This window comes from Cheilinus undulatus, linkage group 1 (genome assembly GCF_018320785.1).
Source record: "Cheilinus undulatus linkage group 1, ASM1832078v1, whole genome shotgun sequence".
Taxonomy (NCBI): Eukaryota; Metazoa; Chordata; class Actinopteri; order Labriformes; family Labridae; genus Cheilinus; species Cheilinus undulatus.
Window position 1 is genome coordinate 1,120,609 of NC_054865.1, and position 26,106 is coordinate 1,146,714.

Sequence of the window (26,106 nt, forward strand, 5' to 3'; positions counted from 1 at the left end):
ATTATTTTGTGACTATAGAGACAACTTTTTTATCTATTAGTTTATTTATTTTTGTGAAAATACGTCACATTTTGTATCAGTTTTCAGTGAAATTCTACCGTTAATTTCGATCCTCAGCCGTTGTCAAGGAAATCTATGAGCTGTTGCTGCTAAACGTTTTAATTGTCAGACGTCGATGACATCATCGCCCACGGCCGGAGTAGTGTCTGAAATAATTTTTGTGTTTTGCAGTTGAGCCCACGATTTAGTCCACTATTTGCTGCTCACTATAGAGTGGGTAGGGAGTATGGAATGAGTGAGTGGTTTCGGACACAGCCTGACTGTTAATAACACATTAGTGTGAGTGTTTTACATTTATTCGAATCGAACAGTCTGGCAGATTAAATCTGTTCTAAGAGATTAATCTCTGTGAATGAAAGTAAAGACTCAAATATTCAGGACTTTTTGTTGACTCAAATGTTTTAATCACCTAAAACTAGTCAGAAACTTTTAGGAGTTAAAATGACTCAAATCTAAATAAAACAAATTTTTAATTTAAATTTGATCTAAAATAACTTTACAAATGAAGACAGCCAGGGGCAGACGTTGCTGGTCTAAAGGAAACTGTTCGGGCCTCTGTCAGTGGGACGTCCCACATTTCAGCTGTCTACTAATCTGTTCATTTTAGTAAGATTATGTATTTTTTCATAATAAAATAGTATTCTTTATAAAAAAAAACAAGGTGTTTATGCATTTTGAACCAAAACACCACTGAAAATTTCTCAGATGTATAACTGAATCTAATTCTGCTCTTAAAGGTACGGTGGCCCTAAGGGTCAACTGCAAAAATGTTTCAGTGAGAGCAAAATCCTTTGATGAACCAGAGAAACGTTTCCTGAAATACAAAAACATTTCTTTAAAAAAAGAAAAAATTAAACAGAAAAGAGAACTTGTTTGAATGCAAAGTAATTTGGACGAACACAAAAACAGTAATGGTGCTCAGAGTTTTATGTTTTGTTTTATGCACACCCGTCTACACCCTGCTGCTGTCTGGAGGATTACAGCTGGTTACTGATGAATTCGACCAGGCACGCCAGATCCGAGTAAATTTTACGACAAAAGAGTCACATTTCACCCAAAATGCATTTCTCTGAGACAAAAATCATGTCATGTTTTGTTTGGTTTTATCTTTCATTTTAAAGTGTTTATATCACCAGATGTTTCTTCTGTTTAAAAATGTTTTGATTGTCATGTGTTAGACGAACATTGTGATGCTTTTCATATCTGTCTCCCCGTTTTGTTTTGTTTTTTTTTATGTAATTTAATTTCTGTAGTTTAGTTAGCCATCAGTTCTGATTGGTCCGTTTGGTCATGTGACTTGGCTGATTCACAGTAGAAGCTGTAGTTTGGAGACACAGAGACTGCTGGGTCAGCCTGCTTTTCTTTCGTCCCCCGGTTCATGAAAGCACGGCTGTAAGTTTATTTTCAGGTGTGGCGTGTTTTATTCATGCATATTTGTTGTTTATGTTTAATGTTGCCGTCTAATCAGATTTAGGAGCGAGCTGATATGGCTCACAGAGATAGCCGTGCATGATGCTAGTCTTTTCTTATGCCAGTTTGATAGTTTTAATGTAGCATTTATAAAGGATTGAATTTATGCTTTTAAAGCACATTTATGCAGCAGCATTTTTAAATGCATGTATGATGTCTGATGTTAAACAGCTTCATGTAACTGATGATAGAATTCTTTGTATTTTTTTAGTTTTACAACATGAACAAAAGAGAATGATGTCAACAGTAAAGATCTTTACACGTTTCTCCAGCTCCTGGCTTCCTCCTCAGGCTGTTAGCGATCTGTTGACTAGTGTACAGACACACTGAGGACACAATATTGGTGTCATCAAATGAAGTGATTTTTATGTTTTATGAAGTGTTGTTGCAGTTGCCCCTCAGAGCCACCGTATAAAAAAGGCATTTTCTTTTTAAATGTTTATGATAAGAGGAGTGTATTCTCAAACAAGGGCGTCCTCAATTCAGGGCTGGCGCATTATTAATTTGTTGAAGCATGAATCATGAAGGGGCAAGAGCTTTGACCAACTGTCCTCATGGTGGCGGTCAATCAGAGTATGGCGGTCCATCGGAGTATGGCGGTCATCAGAGTATGGTGGTCATCAGAGTATGGTGGTCCGTCAGAGTGTGGCAGTCCATCGGAGTATGGTGGTCCGTCAGAGTGTGGCGGTCCATCGGAGTATGGCGGTCATCAGAGTATGGTGGTCCGTCAGAGTGTGGCAGTCCATCAGAGTATGGCGGTCATCAGAGTATGGTGGTCCATCAGAGTATGGCCGTCCATCGGAGTATGGCCGTCCACCGGATTATGGCGGTTTTTACAGCAGAGCGTCATTGAGGCGTCTCCATATTTAACAGACTTTCACATCCTGAGAGCTGTGGTGTAAACCGTCCTCATGGTGGCGGTTTTGACAGCAGACTACACATCCTGTTTAGCAGACAATCACACCCTGAGAGCTCGACCCTGCCCGCTCTCTGCCTCGCTGTTAGAACGCCGTGGACGGGAGCGTGGTCTCCTGACAGCTGTTTGATGTCTTGCCGTCTTTTGCCTCCTCAGACGCAGACAGATGCTCATCCAGTGACAGGTCGGCTTTGGACCAGCTCTCCTCGGACTCGGCGGCGATCTCCTCCCCTCGCTCTTCCTTCCACAGTCGCTCGTACTCCTGCTTCAGCTCCTGGTACGAGCGCGAGAAGGTGTGGAAGATGGAGGTAGCTGGGAACGCCATGATGAGGATGCCGCTCAGGATGCTGGTCAGGGCGACGATCTGTCCTGGGATGCTGCGAGGCACCATGTCTCCGTATCCCACCGTCGTCATGGAGATGATGGCCCACCAATAGGAGGCGGGGATGCTGCTGAAGCTGTGGTGGGGGTGCGTGGCGGCAAATGGCGCCAGCTCACTCTCTGCTAGGTGCACCAGCGGAGAGAAGAGCGTGACGGCGACACAGACGAAGAGCAGCAGCAGGCCAAACTCGCGAATGCTGCGCTGCATCGTCAGTCCGAGCGTCTGCAGGCCCAGTGAGTGGCGAGCTAATCGCATTACGTAGAGGATCCTGAGCGCCCGCAGCAGACGCAGGATCAGACTCAGCTTGTCCAGGTATCCTCGGCCCGCCCCCATGATGACGTCCTCCTCCGACTCGTCTCTGATGTCAAACACCAGCGACACGTAGTACGGCAGGATGGCGATGGCGTCGATGATGTTAAGAGGGCCGCGGGCGAACGCCAGCTTGCTCTGGGCGTTGGGACCTTTATCAACCACATTAAAACGCTTTAAGCTCCAGTGCTGACTGATTTGGACACACACCTTTAAACTGCTTTGGCCATCTGTGAGGACCTTTATCGAGACCTTGCTGTGCGGGAAAAACACAGAAAAATCAGACAACAATGCTGCTGGTAAAAACAGAATAAGAAAAAACAAAATTAAAATTAACATTTAAAACAAAAAAGAAAAAAAAAATTTACAGGAATCATCAGACAAAAACACCTAATACAGAAAAAAATAATTACTTAAAAAACATAAAAAAATACAAATAGCATTAAATCAAGACAAAAGTAAAAAACAAAAACTGAAACCTTTATAAACCACATTAAAATGCTAAACTGGACCTTTATCAAACCACATTTAAAGGAAATGATAATTAAAACATATTATTAAAAAAATTCAAATTAAAATAATAAAATCTATTTAAAACATTTAAAACCACATAAAAATTACAATCTACCAAAATTAAAACAAAATAAAAAATAATAAAAAAAAACAAAAACCACCTTTAAACTAAACATTTACAAAACAGATAATTTAAACTGTGAGTTAGTATCCAACCACATTAAAACACCTTTAAACTGTAAATAAATAACCACATTAAAAATTTAAATCAAATAATTAATACAATAAAAACAAATAAAACATAAAACATTATACAAACAAAACCTTTAAACGTTTTGGACCTAATTATCAACCACATAAAAATCAAACTTGAGTTTGGAAATCAAACATCATAAACTGTAAAACATCAACCAAATTAAATAACCAAAATTAAAATAATAAACCATAAAAATATAAACTAAAATAAAATCATAACAAAATAAAACCTGTAACTGTGAGTTTGGAAAATAAAACTGTGAAATAAATCAAAAATAAAAACACCTTAAATAAAAAATAGAAAATAATAAAAACAACAAAAACAAAATAAAATAATTACATTTAAAACAAAACAAACATAAGAATAATAATAATAAAACAAACTAAGAAAAACATAAAACACCTTAAATAACCTTTATCAAACTAAAACATAAACTGTAATTTGGACCTTTATCAACCACATAAAACACCTAAACTAAGTTTGGACCTTTATCAAACATAAAACACCTTTAAACTGTGAGTTCCTTTATCAACCACATTAAAACACCTTTAAACTGTATTTGGACCTTTATCAAACATAAAGACATTCGCTCAAACTCCCATCAGTTTCACATTTTAAGCAGGCATTGCTGATGTGAAATCTGTCTGATTTGGACCTTTATCAACCACATAAAACACCTTTAAACTGTGAGTTTGGACCTTTATCAACATAAAACACCTGCTGTGTGTTTGTGTATCTGAGCATTACTGTGAACTGTAAGTTTGGACCTTTATCAGGAGCCACTAAAACACCTTTAAACTCAGGCAGTTTGGACCTATCAACCAGGGCAAAACACCTTTAAACTGTGAGTGGCATCAACCATTAAACGACCACTGTGAGTTTGGAGCACTTTATCAACCACATCTTTAAACTGTAAGTTTGGACCTTTAGATCAGACGACAACCATAAAAACACCTTTAAACTGTAAGTTTGGACCTTTATCAACCACATTAAAACACCTTTAAACTGTGAGTTTGGACCTTTATCAACCACATTAAAACACCTTTAAACTGTGAGTTTGGACCTTTATCAACCACATTAAAACACCTTTAAACTGTGAGTTTGGACCTTTATCAACCACATTAAAACACCTTTAAACTGTAAGTTTGGACCTTTATCAACCACATTAAAACACCTTTAAACTGTGAGTTTGGACCTTTATCAACCACATTAAAACACCTTTAAACTGTAAGTTTGGACCTTTATCAACCACATTAAAACACCTTTAAACTGTGAGTTTGGACCTTTATCAACCACATTAAAACACCTTTAAACTGTGAGTTTGGACCTTTATCAACCACATTAAAACACCTTTAAACTGTGAGTTTGGACCTTTATCAACCACATTAAAACACCTTTAAACTGTGAGTTTGGACCTTTATCAACCACATTAAAACACCTTTAAACTGTAAGTTTGGACCTTTATCAACCACATAAAACACCTTTAAACTGTAAGTTTGGACCTTTATCAACCACATTAAAACACCTTTAAACTGTGAGTTTGGACCTTTATCAACCACATTAAAACACCTTTAAACTGTGAGTTTGGACCTTTATCAACCACATTAAAACACCTTTAAACTGTGAGTTTGGACCTTTATCAACCACATTAAAACACCTTTAAACTGTGAGTTTGGACCTTTATCAACCACATTAAAACACCTTTAAACTGTAAGTTTGGACCTTTATCAACCACATTAAAACACCTTTAAACTGTGAGTTTGGACCTTTATCAACCACATTAAAACACCTTTAAACTGTGAGTTTGGACCTTTATCAACCACATTAAAACACCTTTAAACTGTAAGTTTGGACCTTTATCAACCACATTAAAACACCTTTAAACTGTAAGTTTGGACCTTTATCAACCACATTAAAACACCTTTAAACTGTAAGTTTGGACCTTTATCAACCACATTAAAACACCTTTAAACTGTGAGTTTGGACCTTTATCAACCACATTAAAACACCTTTAAACTGTAAGTTTGGACCTTTATCAACCACATAAAACACCTTTAAACTGTGAGTTTGGACCTTTATCAACCACATTAAAACACCTTTAAACTGTGAGTTTGGACCTTTATCAACCACATTAAAACACCTTTAAACTGTAAGTTTGGACCTTTATCAACCACATTAAAACACCTTTAAACTGTAAGTTTGGACCTTTATCAACCACATTAAAACACCTTTAAACTGTGAGTTTGGACCTTTATCAACCACATTAAAACACCTTTAAACTGTAAGTTTGGACCTTTATCAACCACATTAAAACACCTTTAAACTGTAAGTTTGGACCTTTATCAACCACATTAAAACACCTTTAAACTGTGAGTTTGGACCTTTATCAACCACATTAAAACACCTTTAAACTGTAAGTTTGGACCTTTATCAACCACATTAAAACACCTTTAAACTGTGAGTTTGGACCTTTATCAACCACATTAAAACACCTTTAAACTGTGAGTTTGGACCTTTATCAACCACATTAAAACACCTTTAAACTGTGAGTTTGGACCTTTATCAACCACATAAAACACCTTTAAACTGTAAGTTTGGACCTTTATCAACCACATTAAAACACCTTTAAACTGTGAGTTTGGACCTTTATCAACCACATTAAAACACCTTTAAACTGTGAGTTTGGACCTTTATCAACCACATTAAAACACCTTTAAACTGTAAGTTTGGACCTTTATCAACCACATTAAAACACCTTTAAACTGTAAGTTTGGACCTTTATCAACCACATTAAAACACCTTTAAACTGTGAGTTTGGACCTTTATCAACCACATTAAAACACCTTTAAACTGTGAGTTTGGACCTTTATCAACCACATTAAAACACCTTTAAACTGTGAGTTTGGACCTTTATCAACCACATTAAAACACCTTTAAACTGTAAGTTTGGACCTTTATCAACCACATTAAAACACCTTTAAACTGTGAGTTTGGACCTTTATCAACCACATAAAACACCTTTAAACTGTGAGTTTGGACCTTTATCAACCACATAAAACACCTTTAAACTGTGAGTTTGGACCTTTATCAACCACATAAAACACCTTTAAACTGTGAGTTTGGACCTTTATCAACCACATTAAAACACCTTTAAACTGTGAGTTTGGACCTTTATCAACCACATTAAAACACCTTTAAACTGTGAGTTTGGACCTTTATCAACCACATTAAAACACCTTTAAACTGTGAGTTTGGACCTTTATCAACCACATAAAACACCTTTAAACTGTAAGTTTGGACCTTTATCAACCACATTAAAACACCTTTAAACTGTGAGTTTGGACCTTTATCAACCACATTAAAACACCTTTAAACTGTGAGTTTGGACCTTTATCAACCACATTAAAACACCTTTAAACTGTAAGTTTGGACCTTTATCAACCACATAAAACACCTTTAAACTGTAAGTTTGGACCTTTATCAACCACATTAAAACACCTTTAAACTGTGAGTTTGGACCTTTATCAACCACATTAAAACACCTTTAAACTGTGAGTTTGGACCTTTATCAACCACATTAAAACACCTTTAAACTGTGAGTTTGGACCTTTATCAACCACATTAAAACACCTTTAAACTGTGAGTTTGGACCTTTATCAACCACATTAAAACACCTTTAAACTGTAAGTTTGGACCTTTATCAACCACATTAAAACACCTTTAAACTGTGAGTTTGGACCTTTATCAACCACATTAAAACACCTTTAAACTGTGAGTTTGGACCTTTATCAACCACATTAAAACACCTTTAAACTGTAAGTTTGGACCTTTATCAACCACATTAAAACACCTTTAAACTGTAAGTTTGGACCTTTATCAACCACATAAAACACCTTTAAACTGTGAGTTTGGACCTTTATCAACCACATTAAAACACCTTTAAACTGTAAGTTTGGACCTTTATCAACCACATTAAAACACCTTTAAACTGTAAGTTTGGACCTTTATCAACCACATAAAACACCTTTAAACTGTGAGTTTGGACCTTTATCAACCACATAAAACACCTTTAAACTGTGAGTTTGGACCTTTATCAACCACATTAAAACACCTTTAAACTGTAAGTTTGGACCTTTATCAACCACATAAAACACCTTTAAACTGTAAGTTTGGACCTTTATCAACCACATTAAAACACCTTTAAACTGTAAGTTTGTACCTTTATCAACCACATTAAAACACCTTTAAACTGTGAGTATGGACCTTTATCAACTACATTAAAACACCTTTAAACTGTAAGTTTGGACCTTTATCAACCACATAAAACACCTTTAAACTGTAAGTTTGGACCTTTATCAACCACATTAAAACACCTTTAAACTGTAAGTTTGGACCTTTACCAACCACATTAAAACACCTTTAAACTGTGAGTTTGGACCTTTATCAACCACATTAAAACACCTTTAAACTGTGAGTTTGGACCTTTATCAACCACATTAAAACACCTTTAAACTGTAAGTTTGGACCTTTACCAACCACATTAAAACACCTTTAAACTGTAAGTTTGGACCTTTATCAACCACATAAAACACCTTTAAACTGTAAGTTTGGACCTTTATCAACCACATAAAACACCTTTAAACTGTAAGTTTGGACCTTTATCAACCACATAAAACACCTTTAAACTGTAAGTTTGGACCTTTATCAACCACATAAAACACCTTTAAACTGTAAGTTTGGACCTTTATCAACCACATTAAAACACCTTTAAACTGTAAGTTTGGACCTTTATCAACCACATAAAACACCTTTAAACTGTAAGTTTGGACCTTTACCAACCACATTAAAACACCTTTAAACTGTGAGTTTGGACCTTTACCAACCACATTAAAACACCTTTAAACTGTGAGTTTGGACCTTTATCAACCACATTAAAACACCTTTAAACTGTGAGTTTGGACCTTTATCAACCACATTAAAACACCTTTAAACTGTAAGTTTGGACCTTTATCAACCATATAAAACACCTTTAAACTGTAAGTTTGGACCTTTATCAACCACATTAAAACACCTTTAAACTGTAAGTTTGGACCTTTATCAACCACATAAAACACCTTTAAACTGTAAGTTTGGACCTTTATCAACCACATTAAAACACCTTTAAACTGTAAGTTTGGACCTTTATCAACCACATTAAAACACCTTTAAACTGTAAGTTTGGACCTTTATCAACCACATTAAAACACCTTTAAACTGTAAGTTTGGACCTTTACCAACCACATTAAAACACCTTTAAACTGTAAGTTTGGACCTTTACCAACCACATTAAAACACCTTTAAACTGCAAGTTTGGACCTTTACCAACCACATTAAAACACCTTTAAACTGTAAGTTTGGACCTTTATCAACCACATTAAAACACCTTTAAACTGTGAGTTCGGACCTTTATCAACCACATAAAACACCTTTAAACTGTAAGTTTGGACCTTTATCAACCACATTAAAACACCTTTAAACTGTGAGTTTGGACCTTTACCAACCACATTAAAACACCTTTAAACTGTAAGTTTGGACCTTTATCAACCACATTAAAACACCTTTAAACTGTGAGATCGGACCTTTATCAACCACATAAAACACCTTTAAACTGTGAGTTTGGACCTTTATCAACCACATAAAACACCTTTAAACTGTGAGTTCGGACCTTTATCAACCACATTAAAACACCTTTAAACTGTAAGTTTGGACCTTTATCAACCACATAAAACACCTTTAAACTGTGAGTTTGGACCTTTATCAACCACATAAAACACCTTTAAACTGTGAGTTTGGACCTTTATCAACCACATTAAAACACCTTTAAACTGTAAGTTTGGACCTTTATCAACCACATAAAACACCTTTAAACTGTGAGTTCGGACCTTTATCAACCACATTAAAACACCTTTAAACTGTAAGTTTGGACCTTTATCAACCACATAAAACACCTTTAAACTGTAAGTTTGGACCTTTATCAACCACATAAAACACCTTTAAACTGTAAGTTTGGACCTTTATCAACCACATAAAACACCTTTAAACTGTAAGTTTGGACCTTTATCAACCACATAAAACACCTTTAAACTGTAAGTTTGGACCTTTATCAACCACATTAAAACACCTTTAAACTGTAAGTTTGGACCTTTATCAACCACATAAAACACCTTTAAACTGTGAGTTTGGACCTTTATCAACCACATAAAACACCTTTAAACTGTGAGTTTGGACCTTTACCAACCACATAAAACACCTTTAAACTGTAAGTTTGGACCTTTATCAACCAGCCCCAGGGTTTTTATTTTTACCGTTCTCAGAGAGTAAAGGACAAAATCATCTCCACTGCTTCATGGCTCTGATTTGTCTCAAACTGCCAGATTTCATCATGAACAGAACAAAGACTCAGCGTGCAAGGTTTCTGTGCATGATGCTTTATCAGACTATAGATCCAAAAAGAGAAAGAAATCTGTGTTTAAAGGCCTGAAAATCAGCCATTGAAGTGGGAGAAAAATCCATTTCCATTTCAGTGAGTCTTTAAACGGCAGCTGAATGAGAGCACACAAAAACCTCTCCACCAGACCTGCAGTGAGTCACAAAACTCGAATTAAAACCCTTGAAAAGAGAGAAAAGTTTCTATCCACACAGGATGAGCTTCTTATGGACGTCAGGGCTGAAGGGGGAGGTTTTATCTGCAGCTGAAATCAAAAGTCAAAGGTCAAATCTTGGAACCTTTCAAATCCAACAAATTTTCCAGATTCATGTCTGTCATCAGGAGGATACATCTGTCAAAGATTCCACCTGATTCGCTTGTTCCTGGTCAGAGAATGACCGGACCAATCAGAGTCATCTGAGAGAGAGAAAGAGGTGACGGCTACAGGCGGGGTTGTCTGCTGGTGAAGAGATCAGTGTGGATGGTGGTAAAGACTGGAAAACATTTCTTTATTAAAGGAGAGAAAAGAACCACACTGAAAGATTCTCTCAGTGGGAAAGATGTTTTACTCTTCTCCTGACCATCTGACCACAGAACAGTTTTCCTCTGACCACAGAACAGTTTTCCTCTGACCACAGAAACAGTTTTCCTCTGACCACAGAACAGTTTTCCTCTGACCACAGAACAGTTTTCACCTGACCACAGAACAGTTTTCACCTGACCACAGAACAGTTTTCACCTGACCACAGAACAGTTTTCACCTGACCACAGAACAGTTTTCACCTGACCACAGAACAGTTTTCACCTGACCACAGAACAGTTTTCACCTGACCACAGAACAGTTTTCACCTGACCACAGGACAGTTTTCCTCTGACCACAGAACAGTTTTCCTCTGACCACAGAACAGTTTTCCTCTGACCACAGAACAGTTTTCACCTGACCACAGAACAGTTTTCCTCTGACCACAGAACAGTTTTCCTCTGACCACAGAACAGTTTTCCTCTGACCACAGAACAGTTTTCCATGTTTCCTCAGTCCATGTTAAATGAACTTTGGTCCAGAGAAGACGGCAGTGTTTCTGGATCCTGTTCACACAGGAGGTGGGTACAGTGGTTCATTGGAGAGCACGGCCCCCCAATGCCCCCCCTTTAACAGCGACACCGTCTGGATCCCTGCTTGCAACAGCAGAGTGGCTCATTTATGCTCTGTGTTTCAAACACATATGAACCTTTCTGTTCGTACTAGCGTGGTGAATGTACAGGTCACAACTTGTCCACAAGAGCATTTTGGAGTTGTTGGATTGTGTATTTGATGAGTTTGATGAGGGAAAGCAAAAAATACCGTCTGCCTACATAGGGTTAGCAGTGCAGCTGGTATATCAGTCCCCCCAGATCTAGAAACAGCTTGCACCGACAACTAAAGGAAACAAACCTATTACTAAGACTACAGGAATTATGGCAATTGGCAAATTTGCCAAAATGTTGAAGTATCCCTTTAAAGACATGATCAGAACACTGCAAAACCACCTCCAGTCGTGGGTCAGCGTTGAGCTACAGTTCAAACCAGAGTAGCAAACACAGTGAAGAAGAACTATCAGGAAAAGAGGAAGAACTTAATCGAGTTTTCTAAGGAAATATCGTCACCTTGAGGAGTGGTTCATATTTAACACGTCACTGATGTTAGCACAGCGGTTCTGTCTTCGGTCTATGAGCAGCTTCAGCTCCATGAGAGACAGCGACCTCTAGTGGATTCATTTTTAATGTCCACCCCAACACAACAGATCAGGGGCCTCAAACCCATCCACAGCAGGGGCCGGATTCTGGATTTAGGTCTAACCTGAGGGCCTAACAGGGTCCAGATTTAACCATAAACTGCCAACTTACTTTCACCAGAGATAATAATGGGCAAAAAAAAAAAACTTTGAAAATTTAAAAAAAAAAAAAAAAAAAGTCAAAATGCTAAGTTAAGGAGCTAAAATTTTGAGATAAAAAAATTTAATAAATGAGATGAAAAGGTAAAAACACATTATTCAAAGTCAAAATAATGTTTTTATATGTTAATATATCAGATATAAAGTTAAAATAATGTTTTTATATGTTAATATATCAGATATAAAGCTAAAATAATGTTTTTATATGTAAACATATCAGATATAAAGTTAAAATAATGTTTTTATATGTACATATATGAGATAGAAGTTAAAATAATGTTTTTATATGTAAACATATCAGATATAAAGTTAAAATAATGTTTTTATATGTAAATATATGAGATAGAAAGTTAAAATAATGTTTTTACATGTAAATATATCAGATATAAAGTTAAAATAATGTTTTTATATGTAAATATATCAGATAGAAAGTTAAAATAATGTTTTTATATGTAAATATATCAGATAGAAAGTTAAAATAATGTTTTTATATGTAAATATATCAGATAGAAAGTTAAAATAATGTTTTTATATGTAAATATATCAGATAGAAAGTTAAAATAATGTTTTTATATGTAAATATATCAGATAGAAAGTTAAAATAATGTTTTTACATGTAAATATATCAGATAGAAAGTTAAAATAATGTTTTTATATGTAAATATATCAGATAGAAAGTTAAAATAATGTTTTTATATGTAAATATATCAGATAGACAGTTAAATTAATTTTTTTATATGTAAATATATCAGATAGAAAGTTAAATTAATGTTTTTATATGTAAATATATCAGATAGAAAGTTAAATTAATGTTCTTATATGTAAATATATCAGATAGAAGTTAAAATAATGTTTTTATATGTTAATATATCAGATAGAAAGTAAAATTAATGTTTTTATATGTAAATATATCAGATAGAAAGTAAAATTAATGTTTTTATATGTAAATATATCAGATAGAAAGTTAAATTAATGTTTTATATGTAAATATATCAGATAGAAAGTAAAATTAATGTTTTTATATGTAAATATATCAGATAGAAAGTAAAATTAATGTTTTTATATGTAAATATATCAGATAGAAAGTAAAATTAATGTTTTTATATGTAAATATATCAGATAGAAAGTAAAATTAATGTTTTTATATGTGTATATATAATAGATAGAAAGTTAAATTAATGTTTTTATATGTAAATATATCAGATAGAAAGTTAAAATAATGTTTTTATATGTAAATATATCAGATAGAAAGTTAAAATAATGTTTTTATATGTAAATATATCAGATAGAAAGTTAAAATAATGTTTTTATATGTAAATATATCAGATAGAAAGTTAAAATAATGTTTTTATATGTAAATATATCAGATAGAAAGTTAAAATAATGTTTTTATATGTAAATATATCAGATAGAAAGTTAAAATAATGTTTTTACATGTAAATATATCAGATAGAAAGTTAAAATAATGTTTTTATATGTAAATATATCAGATAGAAAGTTAAAATAATGTTTTTATATGTAAATATATCAGATAGACAGTTAAATTAATTTTTTTATATGTAAATATATCAGATAGAAAGTTAAATTAATGTTTTTATATGTAAATATATCAGATAGAAAGTTAAATTAATGTTCTTATATGTAAATATATCAGATAGAAGTTAAAATAATGTTTTTATATGTTAATATATCAGATAGAAAGTAAAATTAATGTTTTTATATGTAAATATATCAGATAGAAAGTAAAATTAATGTTTTTATATGTAAATATATCAGATAGAAAGTTAAATTAATGTTTTATATGTAAATATATCAGATAGAAAGTAAAATTAATGTTTTTATATGTAAATATATTAGATAGAAAGTTAAAATAATGTTTTTATACGTAAATATATTAGATAGAAAGTTAAATTAATGTTTTTATATGTAAATATATCAGATAGAAAGTAAAATTAATGTTTTTATATGTAAATATATTAGATAGAAAGTTAAAATAATGTTTTTATACGTAAATATATTAGATAGAAAGTTAAATTAATGTTTTTATATGTGTATATATAATAGATAGAAAGTTAAAATAATGTTTTTATATGTAAATATATCAGATAGAAAGTTAAAATAATGTTTTTATATGTAAATATATTAGATAGAAAGTTAAATTAATGTTTTTATATGTAAATATATTAGATAGAAAGTTAAAATAATGTTTGTATATGTAAATATATCAGATAGAAAGTTAAATTAATGTTTTTATATGTAAATATATCAGATAGAAAGTTAAATTAATGTTTTTATATGTAAATATATTAGATAGAAAGTTAAAATAATGTTTTTATATGTAAATATATCAGATAGAAAGTTAAAATAATGTTTTTATATGTAAATATATCAGATAGAAAGTAAAATTAATGTTTTTATATGTAAATATATCAGATAGAAAGTTTAATTAATGTTTTTATATGTAAATATATTAGATAGAAAGTTAAAATAATGTTTTTATACGTAAATATATTAGATAGAAAGTTAAATTAATGTTTTTATATGTAAATATATCAGATAGAAAGTTAAATTAATGTTTTTATATGTAAATATATTAGATAGAAAGTTAAAATAATGTTTTTATATGTAAATATATCAGATAGAAAGTTAAAATAATGTTTTTATATGTAAATATATCAGATAGAAAGTAAAATTAATGTTTTTATATGTAAATATATCAGATAGAAAGTTTAATTAATGTTTTTATATGTAAATATATTAGATAGAAAGTTAAAATAATGTTTTTATACGTAAATATATTAGATAGAAAGTTAAATTAATGTTTTTATATGTAAATATATCAGATAGAAAGTTAAATTAATGTTTTTATATGTAAATATATTAGATAGAAAGTTAAAATAATGTTTTTATACGTAAATATATTAGATAGAAAGTTAAATTAATGTTTTTATATGTGTATATATAATAGATAGAAAGTTAAAATAATGTTTTTATATGTAAATATATCAGATAGAAAGTTAAATTAATGTTTTTATATGTAAATATATCAGATATAAAGTAAAATTAATGTTTTTATATGTAAATATATCAGATATAAAGTAAAATTAATGTTTTTATATGTAAATATATCAGATATAAAGTAAAATTAATGTTTTTATATGTAAATATATCAGATAGAAAGTAAAATTAATGTTTTTATATGTAAATATATCAGATAGAAAGTTAAATTAATGTTTTTATATGTAAATATATCAGATATAAAGTAAAATTAATGTTTTTATATGTAAATATATCAGATAGAAAGTTAAATTAATGTTTTATATGTAAATATATCGGATAGAAAGTTAATTTAATGTTTTATATGTAAATATATCAGATAGAAAGTAAAATTAATGTTTTTATATGTAAATATATTAGATAGAAAGTTAAAATAATGTTTTTATACGTAAATATATTAGATAGAAAGTTAAATTAATGTTTTTATATGTAAATATATCAGATAGAAAGTAAAATTAATGTTTTTATATGTAAATATATTAGATAAAAAGTTAAAATAATGTTTTTATACGTAAATATATTAGATAGAAAGTTAAATTAATGTTTTTATATGTGTATATATAATAGATAGAAAGTTAAAATAATGTTTTTATATGTAAATATATCAGATAGAAAGTTAAAATAATGTTTTTATATGTAAATATATTAGATAGAAAGTTAAATTAATGTTTTTATATGTAAATATATTAGATAGAAAGTTAAAATAATGTTTTTATATGTAAATATATCAGATAGAAAGTTAAATTAATGTTTTTATATGTAAATATATCAGATAGAAAGTTAAATTAATGTTTTTATATGTAAATATATTAGATAGAAAGTTAAAATAATGTTTTTATATGTAAATATATCAGATAGAAAGTTAAAATAATGTTTTTATATGTAAATATATCAGATAGAAAGTAAAATTAATGTTTTTATATGTAAATATATCAGATAGAAAGTTAAATTAATGTTTTTATATGTAAATATATTAGATAGAAAGTTAAATTAATGTTTTTATATGTAAATATATCAGATAGAAAGTAAAATTAATGTTTTTATATGTAAATATATTAGATAGAAAGTTAAAATAATGTTTTTATACGTAAATATATTAGATAGAAAGTTAAATTAATGTTTTTATATGTGTATATATAATAGATAGAAAGTTAAAATAATGTTTTTATATGTAAATATATCAGATAGAAAGTTAAATTAATGTTTTTATATGTAAATATATCAGATATAAAGTAAAATTAATGTTTTTATATGTAAATATATCAGATAGAAAGTTAAAATAATGTTTTTATATGTAAATATATCAGATAGAAAGTTAAATTAATGTTTTTATATGTAAATATATCAGATAGAAAGTAAAATTAATGTTTTTATATGTAAATATATCAGATAGAAAGTTAAATTAATGTTTTTATACGTAAATATATTAGATAGAAAGTTAAATTAATGTTTTTATATGTGTATATATAATAGATAGAAAGTTAAATTAATGTTTTTATATGTAAATATATCAGATAGAAAGTTAAATTAATGTTTTTATATGTAAATATATCAGATATAAAGTAAAATTAATGTTTTTATATGTAAATATATCAGATAGAAAGTTAAAATAATGTTTTTATATGTAAATATATTAGATAGAAAGTTAAATTAATGTTTTTATATGTAAATATATCAGATAGAAAGTTAAAATAATGTTTTTATATGTAAATATATTAGATAGAAAGTTAAATTAATGTTTTTATATGTAAATATATCAGATATAAAGTAAAATTAATGTTTTTATATGTAAATATATCAGATAGAAAGTTAAAATAATGTTTTTATATGTAAATATATTAGATAGAAAGTTAAATTAATGTTTTTATATGTAAATATATCAGATAGAAAGTTAAAATAATGTTTTTATATGTAAATATATTAGATAGAAAGTTAAATTAATGTTTTTATATGTAAATATATCAGATAGAAAGTTAAATTAATGTTTTTATATGTAAATATATTAGATAGAAAGTTAAAATAATGTTTTTATATGTAAATATATCAGATAGAAAGTAAAATTAATGTTTTTATATGTAAATATATCAGATAGAAAGTTAAATTAATGTTTTTATATGTAAATATATCAGATAGAAAGTTAAATTAATGTTTTTATATGTAAATATATCAGATAGAAAGTAAAATTAATGTTTTTATATGTAAATATATTAGATAGAAAGTTAAATTAATGTTTTTATATGTAAATATATCAGATAGAAAGTAAAATTAATGTTTTTATATGTAAATATATTAGATAGAAAGTTAAATTAATGTTTTTATATGTAAATATATCAGATAGAAAGTAAAATTAATGTTTTATATGTAAATATATCAGATAGAAAAGTTAAAATAATGAATTTAAATGGTCAAAATTTGAGTTCAAATCATAGATTCGGAGTCTAACAGGTAAAAATATGAGATTAAAAGTCAAAGTTAGGAATTGGAAGGTCAAAACATGCGTTACATTTGAAATATTTAGTTAAAAAAGTCAAGATATGACTTAAAATTAAAATTGTGACTCCAAAAGGTCAAAATGTGTGATAAAAGTTAAAATCATGAATTATAAAGGTTAAGAAATGAAATAAAATGTCAAAATTTTTGGTTTAAGTTGTAAATGTCAGATGCAATATTGAAAGTATGAAATAAAAACACAACCTTTTTTCCCCATATTCCTGACTTTCTATCCGATAAATTTTTACTCTTTAGTTTTTCCATTTTTTATGAATTAACAAGGATATTTGAAATGATCAAGGTTAGATTTACATTTTTAAAGTGGAGGAAATCTGCAGACCTCATACTGGTGGGCCAGTTAGAATACAAATGTGATAGGACCCTGGGCAGGTAGACCTGTACCACGGTCCAGATTTGGCCCCTGGGCCTTGAGTTTGACACCCATGCAACAGCTGCATTTCAGCACCAGAGCAATGATGTTTGTAGTTTCAAATGCATGGATGTGTTTTCATACGTGTAGATCAGGGATGTCAAACTCAAGGCCCAGGGGCCAAATCTGGACCATGGTACAGGTCTACCTGGCCCGCAGGATCCTATCACATTTGTATTCCAACTGGCCCACCAGTATGAGGTCTGCGGATTTCCACCAGTATAAGTAGTTTAAAAATAACAATCTGAAAAAGTAAAGAGTAAGAAAAACTAGATAAAAAGTCAAGAATGTGGGGAAAGAAATGAATTTGTTTTTATTTCATATTTTCAACTTTATATCTCAAGATTACGACTTAAACTTATGATTTTGACTTTTCATTTCATTCTTTGACCTTTTCAACTCATAATTTGGACTTTATTTGTTAATTTTTTTCTTTTAGACTCCAAATTTTAAATTTTAAGTCATATTTTGACCTTTTCAACTCCGTACTTTGTCTTTTTAATCCCATATTTTGACTTTTGAACTCATGATTTCAATTTTTTCTCATATTTTGACATTTTAAATGACTAATTTTTACTTTTTCTTTCATTTTTTGACCTTTTACACTCCCAATTTGAAATTTAAGTCATATCTTTTTACTCTTTTAAATCATCATTTTGAATTCTAGCTCATATTTTGACATTTTCAACTTCTAATTTTGGCTTTTTAATCCCACATTTTGAACTATCAGACTCACAATTTAAAATCTGAAGTCATACTTTACTTTTAAACTCATGATTTTAACTTTCTCCTAATATATTTTCTCTTTAAAAATAGTATTTTCCTATTTTTAATATCCTGTTCTGATCTTTTGAATTAATATGTTGGAAATTTTATCTTAGATTTGAGCCTTCAAACTTATCATTTTTACTTTTTTGAAATTTCCAAATGATTGATCATCAGTGCTGGTTTTTTCATATTTTCTGACTGGTGAATATGAGGTTCATAGATTATGGGTAAATGTGGACCCTGTTAAGCTCTCAGGTCAGACCGAAACCAGAATCTGACCCCTGCTGTGACTGGGTCTGGCAGCCCTGCTGTAGAGTAGAAATAAGCCTTCAGTCATGGAGGAAAGCTTTAGCCTTAGTTTGTCAACATCACTGGCTCTGCCTCTCTAAAATGCTCCTTTTATATCCAGTCATGTTTCTCACAGTGAACCTGGCCAGCTGTGAAATGCTCCTCCAGCTGTTTTTCATTAGTACCACTTACTTTTCCAGCCTTCTGTTGCCCCTTTATTGTCCCCTGAGGGAAATCTGCTCTGCTGCAGAAGCGGTACCCCTGTCCTCTAATACTAAAAAGAAATTTTCTGCCTTATAAACTATTAGAGATAATGTAAGAACTTTATAAAAATAAAAATAACACTGGGGTAGTCATTGTTCATTAATGAAACTCCCCGGATTGTTCCTTTAAGCACTCCTCATGGTCTTAAAACAGAGTCCAGGGTAAATCAGAGTCATCGATGTTTCTGATTGGACACTTAAATCACAGATTTCTCCTCGTCTGTGGCGGCGGCGGTGGCATCGATTGTTAACTAACTGTGGCGTGAAGACTCGAGGCTGTTGTGTGATTGTGTTTGGATTGATTTCTCTCTGGCGTACCTGCAGTCGATCGCACCAATCAAGACACCAAGAAATCGAAGCGTGGATGTTTTCAGCAGCAGAACAACAAAGCTCTCAGGTGTTTGTACAACACCTGGAGCTGCCAGGAGTCCTGGTCTCTCTTCAGACCTCTTTTGGTTTTTGGTCAGAATTCAGAGTTGACTGTTGTCCAGCTGGTTTCAGGAGGTTTTCTATCAGAATCAAAGCCCATATTTACAGAAGAACGACATCTACACTGTTTAGATCTAAGTCTGTAGATGTGTTTCAGTTTCAGTCAAAGTTTCTCTGTCTCTAACCTTTAGAGTTTTGGTCTCGATTCAGAAGGAGAAACATTTCAGTCCAGTTCCAGTCACCTGCTTTAATCCAGGCTAAGATTTGAACCGGCCTGAACTGGTTCAGGTCTGGATTTAAAGTCTGCGTTTCACTCAGAAAGGTTCCCATTAGACAGGATGTGAGATGTCAGCCCTGTACTCACCTTGTTCTCCTCGTCTCGGAGGTCTGGCATGGTGCTGATGCACAGACTGACCACGGTGACCAGCACCATGACCACGGAGAGGCAGGCAAACATCTTCCCAGCCAGCCCCGACTGAGGGTTTTCCACCACCTCCCTCAGCATGGCGGTCAGCCGGCGGTAGCCCTTCTCGTTCTGTTTGGTGGTTTTCTTCAGCATCATCCTCTTCTGCCTCCATTCCTCTTCCTTACGCTCCCGCTCGGCCACCTCCTCCACACGGGTGATCATACGGCGCCGGCAGCAGCGCTCCATGTAGCCCGGGTCCACGCCCCAGTAGTCCAGCTCATCATGCAGCGACACGGCGCAAAGCTCCCGGAGAAGGCGGAGTTTCCCCGCAGCCAGAAAGTTGAGGATGACCCTGAAAGCTGTCGGGTTTCGGTCGAAGAAGTACTCCCGACACGTCTCGTCGTAGTCGTCGCAGAGTCGGGCGATCTCTTCGGGGGTGGTGCAGGAGCGCAGACGTCCCAGGCGACTCTGGGGGAACTGCTCCAGCGTGCTCCAAGGGAAAGCGTAGCGGTTCCCTCCGACATTGATCAGAACCTGCAGGGTGTGGTCGACCACGTACAAAGCTCCGGGGTCCCGCAGCAGCTGAGCGCGTTTGAAATAAACCCCTTTGATGGTTTCCGTCTCCGGGATCTCTGTGAAGAAGCGATCGAGGCTGCTGTCGTCGCTGCTGATGGAGTAGGTGCTGAAGTCGTGGTTGGCGTTACTGATGATGGGCATGCTGGCTGCTGGGTGTGTGATGGCGAGAAGAACGGCGTACGAGGTTGGCCAGTCGACACTTCGTCAGGAGCAGCCACAAATGAGCTGTGGAAACAAGGAGATAAATGAGTCCTCAGTTACAGCGTGTTAATGAAGTTCAGTCTTTAAGACAGCCATCAGGTGTTCCACAAGGTTCACTGCTGGATCCACCAAGTTTCAGAGTCAACACAACAGTTAGAAAAGCCTTTCATCAGTATACAGACGACACTCTACTTCACCCATCAAACGAGCTGAACCTGTTTACATTTATGATTTCATATTCATTATTATTATTAGTGATGGGAATCTGTTAGGTCATTCAGAGACCAAGCTCACGTCTCTTTAGTCCCTACAGCCCGTCCATCACCTCCGTGACTCTCTGACCGTGGTCTGGTATCCCTACATGCTGATAAGAGTGAATGGGAGAGAATGAGCTAACCAGCTAAGAGGCTAGCTGAGCCTCTTTAACCGCTTTTCTCCCTAAAGTTATCATATACATGTTTTTACAGGACACTGATTGACCTTACCGTCCAGAGAGATTGTTTCATCTGAGAAACCTCCCGTACGACGTACTCTCAGGGTGATTAGACCAACGTTCTGTCTATCACATTAATTACAGCCAATCAGAGCACAGCCCCGGGGCAGAGCTGTGATTGACAGGAGAACGCTGGGTTAGGAGGATCAGACTTATTCTGAGTCTGGCCAGGAGCCAGAATGGCTTCTCTGCAAAGAGCAGCTTTAAACGTGTCTCTAATAGAGAAACATGGCATGATTCTGATAAGACTGGAGCTTTTCTACAGCTACAACCGAGCAAATCGCTTCAGCTGCAGCAGCCATTGCATACAGCCGTTTACAGTCCAACCTCACCACACCCAAAATGATCAGGAACGCGTGCTGGAGCAGAAGTGGGACAACGCTTTTATTATGAAACGCCTTCAGTGCGTTACTCCTGTAAGAAATGTGGTCCAGATCTAATATATCCGCTTCTAAACTCAAGCTACTGGGTTTAGTCAATAAATCTTGTTGTTTTTTTTTTTTTTGATAAATCTTCAGTTTTTAGTAAATAAATCTTGTGTTTAGTAAATAAATCTTGAGTTTTTTTAGTAAATAAATCTTGTGTGTTTAGTAAATAAATCTTGAGTTTTTAGTAAATAAATCTTGTGTTTTTAGTAAATAAATCTTCAGTTTTTAGTAAATAAATCTTGTGTTTTTAGTAAATAAATCTTGAGTTTTGAGTAAATAAATCTTGTGTTTCTAAGCAAATAAATCTTCAGTTTTTAGTAAATAAATCTTGTGTTTTCAATAAATAAATCTTGAGTTTTTAGTAAATAAATCTTTTGTTTTTAGTAAATAAATCATGTTGGGTTTGATAGATATATAAAAGGCAACCTGGTACTAAATAACACACCTATATACCGGCCCTTCTTCCTGAGCTGAGATGTCTAATCCGGATCTCTAAAGAGTCTGGACTCCCGTCTCTCTGAGCAAGACTGACATGATAACGCCATCCTCTGTTTTACCAGCAGGGACGGTCTTTAAAACAACCCAGAACTGTATGAAACCAGTCTAGTCCAGATGAAGACATCCCAGACCCCCTCTGTATCAGTCTGAGCTGTTAGACCTTGAGGACTACCATGTGGTCTCTGAAGGCCCAGAGCCTGGTACTGTGCTGTGTAAACGGGGTCTCTGTGTGCATGGTAACGTGTCATCAGTCTAGTTAATAGTTTGTCTGCATGTGAGCACAGATACATCAACTATAAGGGCTTAAAGATTCATCTCCTGGAGGCGTTCGAATCCCAGCAGCGTCTCCAGATTTCTCTCCTTCAGCTCGTTCACACCACCAGGCTTTTAAGGTCTCACTGTGTTTTCGAGTCTTTTCAGGGTCACATGAATCCAGGCGTGAATGAGAGAACTGAAGGTGTCAGGTTTGGAATCTGCTCCAGCACAGATGCAGTTGTTGTTTTCAGAAAAAGATGAATTTTCGTCATTACTGAACATTGAAAGCTCAGCACAAAAACTTTGGTTTAGTCTACAGAAAATCTAAACAATCAGACACTTTAAGATTACACAGAAGTCACAATGGGAGAGATACCAAACCATAGTCTGAGAGAAAGAGAGGATGGACTGTAACAATCAGAGACAGAGAGGATGGACTGTTACAGTCAGAGACAGAGAGGATGGACCGTTACAGTCAGAGACAGAGAGGATGGACCGTTACAATCAGAGACAGAGAGGATGGACCGTTACAGTCAGAGACAGAGAGGATGGACCGTTACAGTCAGAGACAGAGAGGATGGACCGTTACAATCAGAGACAGAGAGGATGGACTGTTGAAGTCAGAGACAGAGAGGATGGACCGTTACAATAAGAGACAGAGAGGATGGACCATTACAATCAGAGACAGAGAGGATGGACTGTTACAGTCAGAGACAGAGAGGATGGACTGTTACAATCAGAGACAGAGAGGATGGACCGTTACAGTCAGAGACAGAGAGGATGGACTGTTACAGTCAGAGACAGAGAGGATGGACTGTTACAATCAGAGACAGAGAGGATGGACCGTTACAGTCAGAGACAGAGAGGATGGACTGTTACAGTCAGAGACAGAGAGGATGGACTGTTACAGTCAGAGACAGAGAGGATGGACCGTTGCAGTCAGAGACAGAGAGGATGGACCGTTACAATCAGAGACAGAGAGGATGGACCATTTCAATCAGAGACAGAGAGGATGGACTGTTGAAGTCAGAGACAGAGAGGATGGACCATTACAGTCAGAGACAGAGAGGATGGACTGTTACAATCAGAGACAGAGAGGATGGACCGTTACAGTCAGAGACAGAGAGGATGGACTGTTACAGTCAGAGACAGAGAGGATGGACTGTTACAATCAGAGACAGAGAGGATGGACCGTTGCAGTCAGAGACAGAGAGGATGGACTGTTACAATCAGAGACAGAGAGGATGGACTGTTACAGTCAGAGACAGAGAGGATGGACTGTTACAGTCAGAGACAGAGAGGATGGACTGTTACAATCAGAGACAGAGAGGATGGACTGTTACAATCAGAGACAGAGAGGATGGACCGTTACAATCAGAGACAGAGAGGATGGACCGTTACAGTCAGAGACAGAGAGGATGGACCGTTGCAGTCAGAGACAGAGAGGATGGACCGTTACAATCAGAGACAGAGAGGATGGACCGTTACAATCAGAGACAGAGAGGATGGACTGTTACAGTCAGAGACAGAGAGGATGGACCGTTGCAGTCAGAGACAGAGAGGATGGACCGTTACAATCAGAGACAGAGAGGATGGACCATTACAGTCAGAGACAGAGAGGATGGACTGTTGAAGTCAGAGACAGAGAGGATGGACCATTACAGCCAGAGACAGAGAGGATGGACTGTTACAGTCAGAGACAGAGAGGATGGACCGTTACAGTCAGAGACAGAGAGGATGGACTGTTACAGTCAGAGACAGAGAGGATGGACTGTTACAATCAGAGACAGAGAGGATGGACCGTTACAATCAGAGACAGAGAGGATGGACTGTTACAGTCAGAGACAGAGAGGATGGACTGTTACAATCAGAGACAGAGAGGATGGACCGTTGCAGTCAGAGACAGAGAGGATGGACTGTTACAATCAGAGACAGAGAGGATGGACTGTTACAATCAGAGACAGAGAGGATGGACTGTTACAATCAGAGACAGAGAGGATGGACCGTTACAATCAGAGACAGAGAGGATGGACCGTTACAATCAGAGACAGAGAGGATGGACTGTTACAGTCAGAGACAGAGAGGAGGTTCTGACTCCAGCTAGAGCAGTGTTACTCAATCCTGTCCAACCAAAGAGCAGATTGTTGGAAAATGCCTTTGCAAGAGCCACTATCTAAGTGGTGAAAAGTGGCAAAAACTGATTAGAGTGGTACTAAAATAAATTAAAGGTGTCAAACAACAGCAAAAAAGTGTCACAAAAGGGGCAAAGTAGGCATGAAATGGCTAAAAGTGGGTGAAAAGTTACCAAAAATGAGTTACAGCTGGCAAAAAATGGCCCAAAAACAGCAAGAACATGGCAAAAGAGAGTGTAGAAGAGACTTAAATGGGCAAAAATGTGAGAAAAATGGCCAAAAAACAGCAAAAACATGGCAAAAATGAGTGTAAACATGACTTAAATGGGCAAAACTGTGAGAAAAATGGTTAAAAAGCAGCAAAGAGTGGTAAGAATGCTGAAAACTGTAGCATTTAATGGCAAAATGTGGCTTTTATGGTGTAAAAGTGGCAAAAAATGGCAAAAAAGGGGGGGAAGATTACAAATAAGAAGGGACAAAAAACTGGTGGCAAAAGTGGGACTGAAGCAGTAAAAATGGATAAAAAGTGGCAAAAAATTTGAAAAAAAATTGGCAAAAAATTGCAAATAAGGGCGATGGAACTATACAGACAAATAATTAAAGGTTGAAAATGAAAGCCAACTGTATTAATGTGGGGATTCAAACTGATGAATGTGACTTGTTATGGATAATTTCTGAGGTCAGTTTCCATTTATTTAAGGTTTTCTGGGAATAATATTTTAAATTTAGACATTAAAGAGCCACACTTTGAGTATCACTGAGTTAAACGATCCCTGTTAGTCCGACAGCAGAGACACACACTCACTCACCAACACACACACACTGACACACACACTCATCTGTGCATCTGTCCACCACTGTCAAAGCTCATCTGAGAAAAAAGACCACGAAACAATAAATAAGCTATTTCTTTAAATTAGGGCTGGGCAATTAATCATAAACAAATCAAACCTGACCGCGGCCCGCTGCAGTTTTCTGATCACAGATGGTGCAATATTTCATTAACCTTAAATGTGACAAATACCAGTTTAAATACTTTTTTTTTGCAGCAGAAAACAAGTTAACACAGCATTAACAACAGTTTATGCA

The 26,106-nt window shown here is 34.0% G+C and overlaps 1 protein-coding gene across 1 annotated transcript; it reads right to left on the reverse strand.

Moving 5' to 3' along the window:
- Positions 1–2,531: 2,531 nt before the first annotated feature.
- LOC121511100 (potassium voltage-gated channel subfamily G member 4-like) lies at positions 2,532–21,151 on the reverse strand. Its single transcript, XM_041789651.1, has 2 exons — positions 20,393–21,151; positions 2,532–3,347 (listed from the first exon to the last, which is right to left on the reverse strand). The coding sequence occupies exons 1-2, from the start codon at positions 21,149–21,151 to the stop codon at positions 2,532–2,534; spliced, it is 1,575 nt and encodes a 524-aa protein (XP_041645585.1).
- Positions 21,152–26,106: the final 4,955 nt, after the last annotated feature.